This window comes from Zeus faber, assembly GCF_960531495.2.
Source record: "Zeus faber genome assembly, chromosome: 15".
In the NCBI taxonomy this organism is placed as follows: Eukaryota; Metazoa; Chordata; class Actinopteri; order Zeiformes; family Zeidae; genus Zeus; species Zeus faber.
Window position 1 is genome coordinate 19375286 of NC_137194.1, and position 14180 is coordinate 19389465.

At 46.7% G+C, this 14180-nt stretch overlaps 1 protein-coding gene across 1 annotated transcript in view; it reads left to right on the top strand.

Moving 5' to 3' along the window:
- Positions 1–13680, top strand: part of LOC307240658 (ankyrin repeat and SAM domain-containing protein 1A) — a gene marked incomplete at its 5' end in the record, with an annotated part of 63005 nt that extends 49325 nt beyond the window's left edge. The window contains 11 exons of the mRNA XM_080014497.1: positions 3901–3999; positions 4218–4364; positions 4491–4598; positions 4704–4874; positions 4980–5117; positions 5206–5277; positions 5384–5470; positions 8134–8271; positions 10268–10447; positions 11881–11975; positions 13457–13680. Of these exons, the coding sequence (XP_079870623.1) occupies positions 3901–3999; positions 4218–4364; positions 4491–4598; positions 4704–4874; positions 4980–5117; positions 5206–5277; positions 5384–5470; positions 8134–8271; positions 10268–10447; positions 11881–11975; positions 13457–13460 (1239 nt within the window). The 3' untranslated portion in view covers positions 13461–13680. The remainder of the gene's footprint in view (positions 1–3900; positions 4000–4217; positions 4365–4490; positions 4599–4703; positions 4875–4979; positions 5118–5205; positions 5278–5383; positions 5471–8133; positions 8272–10267; positions 10448–11880; positions 11976–13456) is intronic.
- Between the last annotated feature and the right edge of the window lie 500 nt (positions 13681–14180).

The following is a 14180-nucleotide window of genomic DNA, read 5'->3' on the forward strand; positions in this document are numbered from 1 at the left end:
AGATAAATGTTATTCACTCTGGAAGAAACGGCTTGATGGGGCTGATTCTATTCTCTTCCCTCAGCTGACGCCGACTGCATGTTCAAACCATATAATTCTTTTTTTTTTTCTTCGCTTTGTTTTGGTACAGTTTCCTGCCTGTCTCTTGTTACTGACAGTGTTCTGTGACACTGTTCCAGGCTGGTTTGCTTTCTAGACGAGTCCCTTTTTCAGGGATCTTCTTCAGAGACCTCCCTTTGTTCTTATGGCAGCTATTGGGTGGAGGGTAGACTGTGGATTTAATCAAGTCTTTGCCGAGGTCCATCACCACAGAATTCACAGCAGTGAATGGCCAAAGAGTGTACTCAAACTTAATTACGTGAAAGCAGTGAGCAGAGATGCAGTACAATTATGGGTTATCTTCTGCAGCACCTGCACCTGTGGGGACAGTCAAGTCTCCCCTGAATCTCGTTTGCACAGATACGCCTGAGGCCGACAGTAACTTGAGGACATGTGGCCAGGGACTGTCTCATGAAAGCAGAATGCATCGGATAGATCCTAGTCGAATTCCCTCATGGGGCTGGAAACATCAAGTGGTTCTATGCGCAGTGACAATGTTCCATTAGACTGCACGGGACATCAAGTCTTGATAACATGTTCATTCATTTATTTTTGTGTGCTGTGTGTATTGTTGGAAGATGTTGCACGTTTTGTGTCTTGTACGCTATTTTGGAAAGCATTGTTAGTCGAATAAGTCCTTATGTTCCATATAAAATACCCCTTTTAAAGGGATGCGTATTATATCGAGAAGAACCCCTAAGGCAGCCCTCCGGAAAGGCTGAGGCAGGGGTAGTGTAGCATCCTAAAGAGAGGTGAGCGAGTTCAGAGACCACAACACACACACGGCCATAAACACACACACACACACACACACACACACACACACTCACAGATGTTCAAACTGATCTCCGCACTGCAATAGATGTATTATTTTGCCCCAATTGCTGAAGTCAGCTGCACCACCTTGCATGTATTCCCAGTTAGACCCGCTGAGACCGTAGGGGAGCAAGCATTAATCAAAATGCACCGAAAGACAAGTTTCCACACAGAATTCTTGACACTATGTTGAGATTGAGTCACTATCCTCGATGCAAGTTTTTTGATGCTGGGAGCTTTGTGAGCAAATGAATGGCTTAGCAGTGAGTGGAGTGATAGTGGGGGGCCGGGGGAGTATTTTATTTCATTATTTTAGTTTTGTGTCATTCAGTCAGCGCTCTTTCAAGTACTGGATTATCCCTCCCAGGCATCCTCTGCTAGACAAGGGCACTGCTCTAATCTCCTTCTAACAGCTTAATATGCGTTGGGTTGGAGTTTGTATGCTATGAGCGTTGCATGTCAAAGGGTTAAGGAAATGACAGATTTTTAGCTCTGAACCCCTGCAAGTGTGGGAGAAGCCACAGAACCCACATGACCCACAGTACGTCATTGACGATTGTAGTTTGATGCTCTCTGTGATTTGCTGTAATGACATGTTTAAGACTTAGTTTTGCCACAAATAGCAATCTTGGCTGTTTAAAAACGCAGTCTCCAGAACATAAAAATATGCATAAAACATTAAAATATCAGGACCACTTAGGACACTAACCTTTCGAAGTGGTTTGCAAGTTGCCAACCATGCATCCGCTTTTGGTTGCCAAGAAATTGTAATCACTTTGTATTTGAGGGAGATAAATAGATAAATCAATAAGTCAATATATTTCTGGACAGACAGTGAGGTATACCCTGCTGATTGATAACACGGCAACCAGACCACAAAAGATGGTTGAAAATCGCCCAAATGCAGGGGGCAACCGGGCAACCGGGCAACCGTTATTGTCCAGCCCTGAACATATGTTAAATAAACATATCAACATACTTAAAACTATCCGTGGATGGGAAGGCATTTATTCTAGGCTACATGTCTACAGATAATCATATAAATGAGCATTTTAATATGAAGATTTACTTTGTTCCAGATGACACATTGCCTGGTTTCTTTAAGCTCTGGATTTTAAATAGTTCCTTCTATCCACAAAAGCCTATAATGTGATATTTTGCGATTTCACAGTGATCCTGATGGTTTATTCATTCAAAACGCCCACATTTCGAAATCAATTCTAAATCTCCGCATTACCTGGGACCATGCTGCCGTTTAAATTCCAATCAGTGATCGGTACCTGTAGCCAAACTCCTATTGTTGTCTGATGTTATGGGGCTATTTTCCTTGCTTTAGTATTTAGTTCAGTGAGCCATTAATCGGGCAGCGGCGGAAACATTGCAACGATCCGCACGCTGCAGCACATTTATTATTGTTTGTTCAGCTCCCTAACCGGTCTTAAATCTAACCTGGAGAGACTTCATTCGGCACAGCCGCTCGCTGAGATAATTCCCCAAAATGCTGCCGATTTATCAATATAAGAGGTGTTTACATTGTGCTGTGTTCAAATGAAGCCCTGAAGCACCGAGGCCTGCCTGCTATCTTCCGATCCCCACTTCACACACACACTCTCTCTCTCTCTCACTCTCTCTCTCTTTCTCTCTCTCTCTCTCTCTCTCTCTCTCTCTCTCTCTCTCTACCACTCTCTTGCCCTTGCTCCACCTGTCTGCATCGATTCGCACACTCCACCACGTGCACGCGCTCCGCGCTGCAGTGCGCGTCGTGACGTCCGTACACATAATCAATGCAGCGTCACGGCGGGAGCTCAAAGGCACGGCCTCAATCAGCAACATTGCAGCTTAACGATTCCGCGCGCACACACACCGGCACCTCCCACCGATACGCCGACGCCGCACTCCGTTATCCAACGCCGGCTTTCCTCCGCAGCCGCCGGGCGAGGAGGCAGCCCTCCGGTTTGAACGAGCGTACGGCCTTTCGCCTTTTCAACACGAGCGGGTTGCGATTAACCTGCGAGCTTATGTCGAACGCTCCGTCGCTGAGCTTTTACGTTGTGTTGCTGAGGCAGCACCTGCCATGGAGAACCACAGTGTGGTACAGCAGGACGCTTGTCATGTGCCTCAGGCAAAGTCATTCCTCGCGAAAGTCATTTCTGTGGATTTGCTGCGATATTGTCCGTGGTCCCTTTAGAAGAAAAAGCTTACTAGTTGGTGTGTTTCTTCCTGTTCCTCCCTAGCTGTAGTCAGCTATAAACCACTGAGTGCTACAAGAACGCGCAAACCCTCTACCCCATATCCAATAGCCACTCTGCAGCTCTGACATTGACTTATTGGCCACTTACCAGTTGCTCCCGCCCTGCCGCACATCCTCAGAGGTGATATCGTGTGTTGCTGAAGATGGATTTGACCCCCATTTACCCACCTGACTGTCAGCCCCTGGCCCATATACACGGTTAAATCTAATTTAAAGGAGGTGTGTGTGTGTGTGTGTATGTGTGTGTGTGTGTGTGTGTGTGTGTGTGTGTGTGTGTGTGTGTGTGTGTGTGTGTGTGTGTGTGTGTGTGTGTGTGTGTGTGTGTGTGTGTGTGTGTGTGTGTGTGTGTGTGTGTGTTCCACCCTTCCTCTGTTGTGTTCAGCAGGTTAGCTCCCAGAGAGGAGGATGAACTTCCTGCTCAGGAGGAATTCTCCTTTGTTTCGTCTGCGGTGGCAGAATTAGATGTGAGGTCGATCCTAACAGTGTAGTGCACACTTCTCATGGTGGGATTGATCTAAACAAGATCATCCCCCAAGAACAGAAATGCGGTGTTTAAATGTTTTTGCTTCATGAAGTGGCGACATCTCGAGGCACCTACTGGCCTAGAAAATTTAGGGTACGCCCATTTTACAAATACAGATGTTAGTATGACGAATACATGTCATTTTCATCAAGTGCATCTGGTAATAATATATTTATAAAGCTTCCATTTATTTTTATTTTTTGTGCTACAGGGAAGCAATGTAATGGAGGATCAAGACCTGAGGGAGATTGGAATCTCTGATCCGAGCCATAGACGGAAGATCCTCCACGCGGCACGCTCCCTGCCCAAGGTGAGGAACACTTTATTTACTACCAACGGTTTTCATCAATCATCTTGACTTTTATACCCTGGTTCATATGCTCTTGTAAGCTGCTGTGTCTCCCCTTACCAACAAGACGATGCTGTGATTCTGACCTGTAGCCTGTTATAATATAGTTAATGTTTCAGAGTCTACTCTGATTCATAAAAGGGTCATGATGCGACTGGGTGCCTCCCTCCTCCCAACAGGTGAAGGCGCTGGGCTGCGACGGCAGCAGCTCTCTATCTTCTTGGCTGGACATCTTGGGCTTGCAGGAGTACCTTCACAACTTCCTGGCCAGCGGCTACCGCACTCTGGATTGCGTCAAAAACCTGTGGGAACTGGAGATCGTCAATGTGAGTCACGGCGTCAGGGCAATAATTAACTCAATGGACAACATTAGATGGATAAACCCAGAGAGGTCCCGGTCCTTCATCTTGTTAATGTTACCGTATAAACACATCATCCTTTGTGTTCTGCAGGTTCTCAAGATCACCCTGCTCGGACACAGGAAACGCATCATTGCCTCGCTAGCGGAGAGGCCTTATGAGGAGCCTCCTGTCAAGCCTCCCCGTTTGTCACAGATCAGGGTGAGAAGACCCTGTTGTTCCCACCAAAAATCATTGCTCTAAAAATATTAACAAGACAAGCTTCCACCCTGGGTCTCTAACCCAGGATATGTTTTCTGTCTTCAGTGTCACGACCTGCCTGGCTCCCAGACCTCTTCCCCTCTGAGTCACATGGACTCCTACACGGGCCGCTCCATGGACCCCCTGCTGCCACTGGGGGAACCCGGGAGGAAGAAGGGTCCGGATCCTGACTACGATGTGGCCCAAAGAGTCCGCAGTGAACGGCACAGGTGTCATGTATGTGGTTCCCCTTTACCTTACCTATACAGCGTCGTATTTCTATATCATACGCATAATACACAGAATTACAAACAAAACAGTGCTAATGACAGCACCCAACAGGAACGGTACGAAGAACGCCACCGGGAGCCCCGTCTCACCCTGCGGCCCCCCAGCCTGGCGGCTCCCTACGCTCCAGTCCAGAACTGGCATCACCAACCCGAGAAGCTCATCTTTGAATCCTGCGGTTACGAGGCAAATGTATGTGTACACACATTCTTTATAATCTGCGTTGTTTTTGTAATATACACTCTTATCTGTGAATGACAATATACCGTTTACTTTGCAGTACTTGGGCTCCATGCTTATCAAGGACCTGCGAGGTACAGAGTCCACCCAGGACGCCTGTGCCAAAATGAGGGTACGGTACATGGGTGTCTCTCCAGTATTTAACAGCCGTTGTGTGATACCTCACCTGAAGCCAAATGTAATGTCTTCTCTCTAATTGTTATTGTTTTGCTCTCCAGAGGTCAACAGAGCAGATGAGGAAGGTCCCCACCATCATCCTCTCCATTACCTACAAGGGCGTCAAGTTCATCGATGCAGCCAATAAGGTTAGTTTCTGCATTGTTAACTGGAATTCAAACAATAATCAGTCAATCTGACTCTGGATGGATGCCACAAGAGAAGCTCACAGTGGAAATATAAAAAGCCATTTCAACCAAAGGGAATTGATCATATGCTGTTTTATGTATGGATGACCTTGGACCTTGTTCTAATTGTCAAAGCTCTGTTTTGTTTGGGGGATGGTAGCTCAGGAGGTAGAGCTGGTGGTCTAGTGATCTAAAGGTTGCTGGTTCGATCCCAGGCTCCTCCTGCTAGCATGCTGTAGTGTCCTTGAGCAAGACACTTAACCCCTAATTGCTCCTGATGGCTGCGTCCGTCGGTGTTTGAACAATTGTAAGTCGCTTTGGATAAAAGCGTCTGCTAAATGACTAAATGTAATGTAATGTAAATGTAATGTAAATGTTTACGTTGGAGACACCTCAACTCTTGCAATGACTGCTATAAACCAGGTTTGGCAAATCAGATTTTACAGTTGTTATGCAGTATACAGTACACCGATCAGCCGCAACATTAAAACCACTGACAGGTGAAGTGAATAACATTGCTCATCTGGTTCCAACGGCACCTGTCAAGGGGTGGGATATATTAGGCAGCGAGGGAACAGTCAGTTCTTGAAGTTGATGTGTTGGAAGCAGGGCAACCGGAAGTATCTGAGCCACTTTGACAAGGACCAAATTGTGATGGCTAGACGACTGGGTCAGAGCATCTCCAAAACGGCAGGTCTTGTGGGTTGTTCCCGATATGCAGTGGTCCAAGCAGGGACAACTGGTGAACAGGCGACAGGGTCATGGGCGCCTATGGGCTCATTGTGTGGGGAGCGAAGACTTTCCCGTGTGGTCTGATCCCACAGAAAAGCTACAGAAGCACAAATTGGTGAAAAAGTTAATGCTGCTCTAATGGAAAGGTGTCAGAACACACAGTGCATCACAGCTTGCTGCGTCTTAACCCTAACCCTTCAGAGGTCTTGCGGAATCAGTGCCTGGACGGGTCAGAGCTGTTTTGGCAACACAAGCGGGACCTACACACTGTTAGGCAAGTGGTTTTAATGTTGTGGCTGATCGGTGTATATGTGACCCACCACATACTTTAGGGTCATTTGGCGGCTTTCGACTTTTTTTGCACCATTTGAAAGTGAAGAGTCAGAGCTTCCAAACAAGGTGTCTCTTGTGCAAATCAAGCAAATATTTTTAAAGCTTTGACTTGTTAATGACAAGGGTGTGGCAATCCGTGTTTCTGAGATAATCACCTTCAAAGTTTCCCCCCACACTTGGTTCAATCAGCCAGCTCCCACAATGCAAATGAGGTTGGCGGACAAACAGAGCCTAGCTAGTTGTCACAGGTCTACTTAACACCCTGCTGAATGGGGACTTGACACCCTGCTGAATGGGGTAATCTCTGCTTTGTTCTTGTGTTTTGAGGGAATGTTGAAAAGCGTCATCAACACACAACAATTTTTGTATTTAAAAAAGCTTTTATTTAACAGTAAGAATATACAGGTTTTATAAAAGTGGAATTATTTACGAGTTTAAAAGTACGGACAACACAACAAAATGTAGTCTATCAATAATATGAGTCTGTATATCAGCCTCGGTGTGTCATTTAATATATAAATGTGCGTATGCCAAATATCTTCTAAGTTCTTGGAGTTATTATGTTGGCTAACCCCAACCCTACCCCACCTACACTCTGAGAGCCTGTTTGAGCCTCTTTTCATTCTCCTTTGGCCCCTGGCTGCATTTGCAGGTAAGCTTGAGAATCTTGTGCATTACTACTTGTTCATAATCTGCAAACCACCAACCTCAACGGACTTCACTTCATCAACTTCTTCCGTTGTAACAGCAACGGGCGTATCGTCGGTCTTCTCTGGTGGTTCTTGAAAATATTTCGTTCCATCGTCCCATTCAGAGGCACAGCGCTGTCGTTCTTCGCGTCGCTGCCGGAGAACTGACTGTCATGGCGGGAAATTAAGTCCAGTACGCGCCGCTTACGCTGACTTGAATCTATCGCACTGGTCACATTAAGGTCCGCGATGTGATTTAGATCTTCCGCCACCCGCTTCTCCTAATCCATAACAACACAGAGACGAAAGTTTTCACAGACAAGTGAAACTGGATCCTCGTCTTGTTTACGGAAGTGTCGTCAGCTTGACTTCTTAGTTGGCATACGACCCCTACACAATGTCTCAGTGTGTGTAAGAGTAGTACGATTTAAAGGTTGAACTCTATCAAAATGGTTTCACATTGTGACTTCACATCACATGGAATATGGATGAATGATCTTCACCTGGACGCTCGCTTTAAAGGAAACCATCGATCTGTGTTATTCAGCGCTGTTCCGCATCTTGGTAAGTGAACTGTGTTTCCCCATGTAATCTAACGGGAATATTTAACCCCACGGTTTAACATTTTTCTACTATTTATAAATCAAACTCGGTTTTGAAAAGCGTTGAGAGGTAAAAGAAAATGAAAAAAACCACAAAGGAACCCGAATCTGAAAATTTCATTTTCCTTCAAGAAAGGTTTCTTCAACTTATTTGGCTGCTCCTGGCAATTTTAGAAATGCGCGAGATGGCGGGTTTTGCTGCGGTGGGTCACATATATTATTACCTTTTTTTTTTCAAGCTGTTCCCATGCTTTCCTTCTCTGTGCAGAATATCATTGCAGAGCACGAGATCCGGAACATCTCGTGCGCGGCCCAGGACCCAGAGGACCTGTGCACCTTCGCCTATATCACCAAGGACCTGCAGACCAGCCACCACTACTGCCATGTGTTCAGCACCGTAGATGTGGTGAGTGCCTTGTCCACGTCCTGAGATAAAGCTTTTTACTACAAAGGCCCCGAAGAGACCAGAAACACAGCCTCATAGTGTAGAAGTTTCATCGCCTCACTGTTGCCCTCCACCCTGTCCTCGCCTGCCCCGCTAGTGGCTACAACACCCTAAATGGGGATGTGATGGTCTGGACTGTCATCGCTGTTATCTGCAGACACCTTATCTCTTTAAGGCTTTACGCTCCAACGCGGGGTGAATGCCTCGCGCCAGACAGAGTGCTACTCTGCGGCCATGATAACTAGCCCTCCTCCCCCCTCCATCGAACCCACTGAGGTGTGATGATTAGCCTGCTAATGTGCCTCCAGAAATTTAAGTCATCCGGCGCGGGCCACTGTCTGTCAGTAGGTTACCATCGTTCTTCCTGTAATCACCTGTTCTCCCTGTAATGTTTCTCAATGGGGTCAAGGAAACAGGCTGCCAAAGCAGTTAGTAATGCCGCTGTGTGTTTTGGTCTGATCTCACCTTCACACTTCATCGTCGCGTCATCGAGTTATCTACTTGAGAAGGGAGAAAGATGAATGTACGTTGCAGGAAGAGCTGGAGGAGCCACACCGTACAGCGACCTGTTTCACTGCCCTGTCTTAAACACAACAAATCAAGGGCACCCAAGGAAGTTTTTTTGTTTCTGAAGCTGCACGTGTGTGATAGTGTGAGGGAGGCGCACTTCTGCAGTTGCCGAGGGAGAGCCTCAAGGCTGCGTATTAGTTACCTTGTACTTTTGCTTGTCCTGGGGATACGATATTATTTTCATAACATTTCACAGCCCAAAGGAAGATCGACTCAGACGCCTCTTTGTGGCTCACTGCCGGTGCACAAAACGTGTCTTGGCCCTCCGCTGTGCTGCAACAGGTTAATGCTGTCAGCGAGCTTAGACAGAATGTTTCCACTTCTCTCTTAGCTTTATATTCATCTGTACTGATGCTGATACACAAGGGACCAAAAACCAGAGCCCTGATTTATCAACAGTGTATACACACAGAATCATGCTCAAGATGTGTCTACAAGGACTTGCCATCACATATTGTATTTTCTGTGATGATTCAGCTTTATTTGAGTTTTTTATAAAATATACATTCACAACAATTTATTTTATTAGAATATTATTATTATATTAATAATTATTCTATTTATATTATATGTATATATTAATTATTTATTACTATATTATTATTATCTTTTTTTAATATACATATAATCTAAAGAAAATATTCTGTGCCCTACATTTACAACAGGATTTACAATTTACAATTATTACTAGCTTGGTAGTGATGAATGGCTAAATGAATGTTTTCTTTTGAATCTGCAATTTCAACAACATAATTGAAGTGCTTGCTAGTTATTTGGATGAGCCTGACTGGTTTTCCAATTATATATAAAATATATTATAAAGCCTTACCGTGATGATATATCTTGCTTTGGCTCTAGATGTCACAAGCTGCATTACACACTGATGGCCTTTTCAATAGGGTTTTCGTTTCGTTTTTGTTTTTTGGAATTTTTTTTTTTTATTGCAGGAAATGGTGAATGCCTCATAAATCAGTTTTGCTTTCTTGACACAATTTATTGATTCTGTGGCGGGCAGCTTTCAAGGAGTCTTAAACGAAAGACAAATCACACAGATGCCATCTCCGTGCACACCTCTCCACGTACGGCGCCCGTAAAACTTTCATCCCTCATTCTGTGTGAGAAGTTTCATGATCGCACGAACCACACATCAGCCAAACGTCTCCTCTAGAATACAAACAGCGGTAATGTTCATGTGGAAATTTGGGGGAAATTTTTATGTTGACATGTAATAAAAATCAAAGGGAAGTACAACCACATGGACAATCCCAGTTCACTTTGTCACGCCGTCATTCCCGTAAGAAGCGGTTTTTCGTTCCTTTTCCGGGGCCACGTCGTGAGAGGCATCCTCGCTTCTCAAAGTCAACTCCCTCTCCCTCGCCGCCGTCAGAACCTGACCTACGAGATCATCCTGACGCTGGGGCAGGCCTTCGAAGTGGCCTACCAGCTCGCCCTCCAGGCCCAGAGGACCAGGCAGCAGAACCTCCCCGTCGCACCGGGACCGGAGCTCATCGAGACAAAGTCCAGCCGACCCGTTCCCCGACCACGAGGCAGCACGCGGCAGTCAGGGGTGAGTCCGACCAGACCGGAGCAAAACACTCTAATCGCGATATTCTTTTCAAAACGAGCTACTCCTCCATCGGCTGTGTGTCCTTATGGAATAAAATATATTTGCGACGGAGGAGTCATTTCACGTGTCTATTGTTTTGCAGCTAATTAGCATTAAATCAGTGGCAGGGAGACCTACCCTGAATATCAAAAGGCTAATTACACCTCTGGGACTGTTCGGTCCTCCAGCCGCAAGTTAATGAACTAAACAGAATCTGTTTGTGCTCAGGCTCCGTCTCAATGACAAGGCTGTTTCCTATCACCTTGGCATTTTAGGGGTCCTTATTTTGTCCGAAGATTGAATGAATTTAGACGGACTGGCGTGGTCGCCTCGCGTGGTCTGCAAATGAAACGCTGGGCAGCGCTGCTGGTTTCCATGGCAACGTCAAATGAAGCCCCTTGAGTGCAACAAGCCCAGGCAATAAAAAAATAAAAAAAAAAACAGGAAAAACAAAGTCGGTCATTGTAAAGAGATGGTTTTCAACTTTCAGATTTGTCCTCTGTTTTTCCTTTCTCCTTTTTTTTTTTTTTTTTTTTTTGTTTCTTGGTAGCGACCCCAGTGGGAACGAGGGTGGAGCATTACTAGAATATATCCTGTCCTTCCTCCTGTATTCAGGCCTAGTTCTCCATATTTCCTACTTTCACTCTCTCACTGTCGGCCTTTCCGCTCCTTCTTCATGTGGACTTTCCTCCTTTTTTCACTCATTGCAACATCTCTCTCTCTCTCTCTCTCTCTCCCACTCCGTGTTCTCCACGCCTGTCTCTCCCAGGACTCTCCTCCTCCTCTCGACAGTCGCTGCTGTTACTGTCACTCGTGCACCACCCACCGCCCCTCCTTGCCACCGCTGCACTCTGCCGCCCAGGTGCCGCCCTCGCGCCCCTCCGCCCGTCCTCCCTCGGGCCACCCGCCCTCCATTTCCCTTCTTTGTTCACCCCCTGGCAACCCCTTCCTGTCCTCTTCGCATCCATCCCTCTGGTCTCAAAGGCTCTGATAACCACAAAATTATTCATAACTCACTGGTTGTTTCAACGTTTGTTTGTTGTTGTTTTCTTTTGTGGCCAGAATTGCTGCTCCTTTAAAAAAAATACAAATAAAAAAGAGGTAGTTAAATAATCTGAGGTCGGGGTTATGGATTGAAAACACATGGACCTGTGCTTTTCAACAGGTACAGAAATGCATGAACTAACCCTGGAGTTATTGTTGACATAGGGCGCCCCCTAGTGGTAAAGTTGCCACTTTTTTTTTTTTTTTTGTGATTTCGTTTTACATAAGATGAAAACTTAATTGGATTAGTAACTAAACTCGAGCGCCTGAGTAAATAAAGATGTTTTTAAATGTGCCCAAGTCTGTAACGACCCCCCCCCCCCCCCCGCCTCCTCCGTCTCTCCTCCCAGGGTGACGGGGTGGACCAGGAGGACGACTCCCAGTCGGCGGCCAGCGCCACGTGGCTCGTGGACCCCAAAGACTCCAAGCGCAGCATCAGCACTAAGTACGAGACCACCATATTCTGAGGGGCGCTTCCCTCCCCGCCTTCTGCACCTCGCCCCTCCCTTTTTACTTACCTTCCTGTCCACCGCTCTCTCTTTCCTCCCTTCCTCCCTCCTGTGTGCCTTTCACTGTGACTCTGCTGGAACCCGGTCCTCACCTCACCCCACCACCCACCCCCCCACCCCCGTCCGTTACGCCCACTCCGTCGCTGCTGAACCTGCTGAGGGGGGAACCATCATGTCCCTTCACCCCTAGTCCGTCACTTTTAGCCGATAAGCCCGCTTTCCTCACCTTTCGACCCCTTTTTGAAGAGCAGAATCTGTTCTCTGGACTCTAGCGCTCACTGCTTGGACCCCACTCCCACCGTGACTCACCCCGTAGCAAACATCAGCTCCCTACTAGCAAAGCATGCGTTCATGAGCTGTTTCCTCCTCCAATGCTCCGCCCTGTTAACGGCATTAGTCTCCCCCCCATATACTCACGACCTCCCCTCACCCTAAAACCGAGTACAGTCCTTTTAACTTTTTTTTATATATCTGTACCCCTACGTTGCTCTCGCACCTTGTGATTGGGTCTTTCTTTTCTCGGTGCTCTTCCTCCTCCCATTAGGCGGCGGCCGCTCTGAAGCTTTTTGCTCTCTGACCTTTCCACTCGCGACTCCAATGTGAAGAGTCCGGGGAAGGACTAGTGGCCACGGAGCCCGGTCCTGGATGGACATCCAGGTCCTATCGCTCTATGAATCGTTTGGATGTCGTAAAACGTTTTTTTTCCGGGGGGGCGGAGAAAATGACAAATGTGGACTAGGCCGACTTTTACTCGGCACTAACGGAGGAAACGCTTCTAAAAAAAAAACAAACGTACGTTCTAGTCTCTCGAAGTTGCACTTCCAAAAAAAATAGGCTACGCTCCTGGCACTGTGATCCGGTCACTGTGCGCTCGCTGAATTGTCGCGCCGCCGAGGCCTTTTCTAGCGGAGAACAATGAGGTGGAAATGGACGACGGAGGAACAGACCCGACCTGTTCACCAAACCTAGACTGCCAAAACCGTTGGAGACTGCATGCCTTCCTCCGACCGTCTGCCCTGGGCGTCGGGTCTCCTGGAGCTCACCGATGCTCAGCACTTTTTTTTGTCGAATGCCCAAACGCGGAACAATAGAGGCGTCTTCTTTTGTTCCTTTTCTTTTCTTCTTTCTTTCTTTTCCTCGTCGCGAAAAAAAACAACTGTGTCCGTGTGTTTCATTCTGTTACCGATGGCCTTCTGTTCTCGCAACTCACACCAAGTTAATATTTTACTTCTCTCTTCAAAAAAAAAAAAAAAAAAAGTTGTCCCGTTACTGGGGAAAAAATCGGATCTGTCCGGTTACGGTACTTTACCGTCAGTTTGTTCAATGTTTTTTTGTTTTTTGTTTTTTCTATATTTGTTTATTTTATTTTTGTTTAACACTCCTGCTTTGTGTGCATGTGTCCCCCCCTCCCCTATAGCTAAACACTGTGGACAAACGCCCGCTCGGCACGGTGGATATTATTGGATGTTTTAGTGGGAAAGGGAGCCGCCCCCCCCACCCCTCGTAGCCACTGGCAACATACTCAAAGTGCGTGTCAGGAGTACGGCGCAGACTTAAGACGTTCACCTCCACCACCTCCATCACCTCCGGCTCCAGTTTGGCCTCACGACTTCACTCCGATCCCGGTCCGGACCCCAAAACACTCCGCCAGAATGTCGGCGGGGGGGGGGGGGGGGGGGGGGGGGGTTGGTTTTTTTTTTATTTTATGTGTCACACTGTGTTATTCACATCAAACGTGTATCCATTCCATGAGAAATGACAGCTCTTCGCCAGGGAGTCCTTCCTCCTTCTATATTCTGTTTAGTTTTTTTTCTTCCCACTGTCGGCCCTGCTGTCCAATGTTTCCTCCTTTTAGGATATTTATTTGAAAGGCCGCGGTGCAAAGCGATGACTTAACGGGGAGAAACTAACTGGAAACACGGTCGGGGATTTAGCTTTTCCGCGACGACCGCGTCGATTTTGTCGGGGAACCCAACAAAGGAAGCTACGTACGCAGGACAGGCCCTTTACTGGGGACGCTGACCGCTGTCCCAGTGTTGGTGCATCCCTTTTTAATCCACATTGTAACTGTGATGATAAATGTAAATCGTGCATGGGAGGGATCGTCTTTCCAGTTTGTGACACTACAGGTTTTTTTTTTT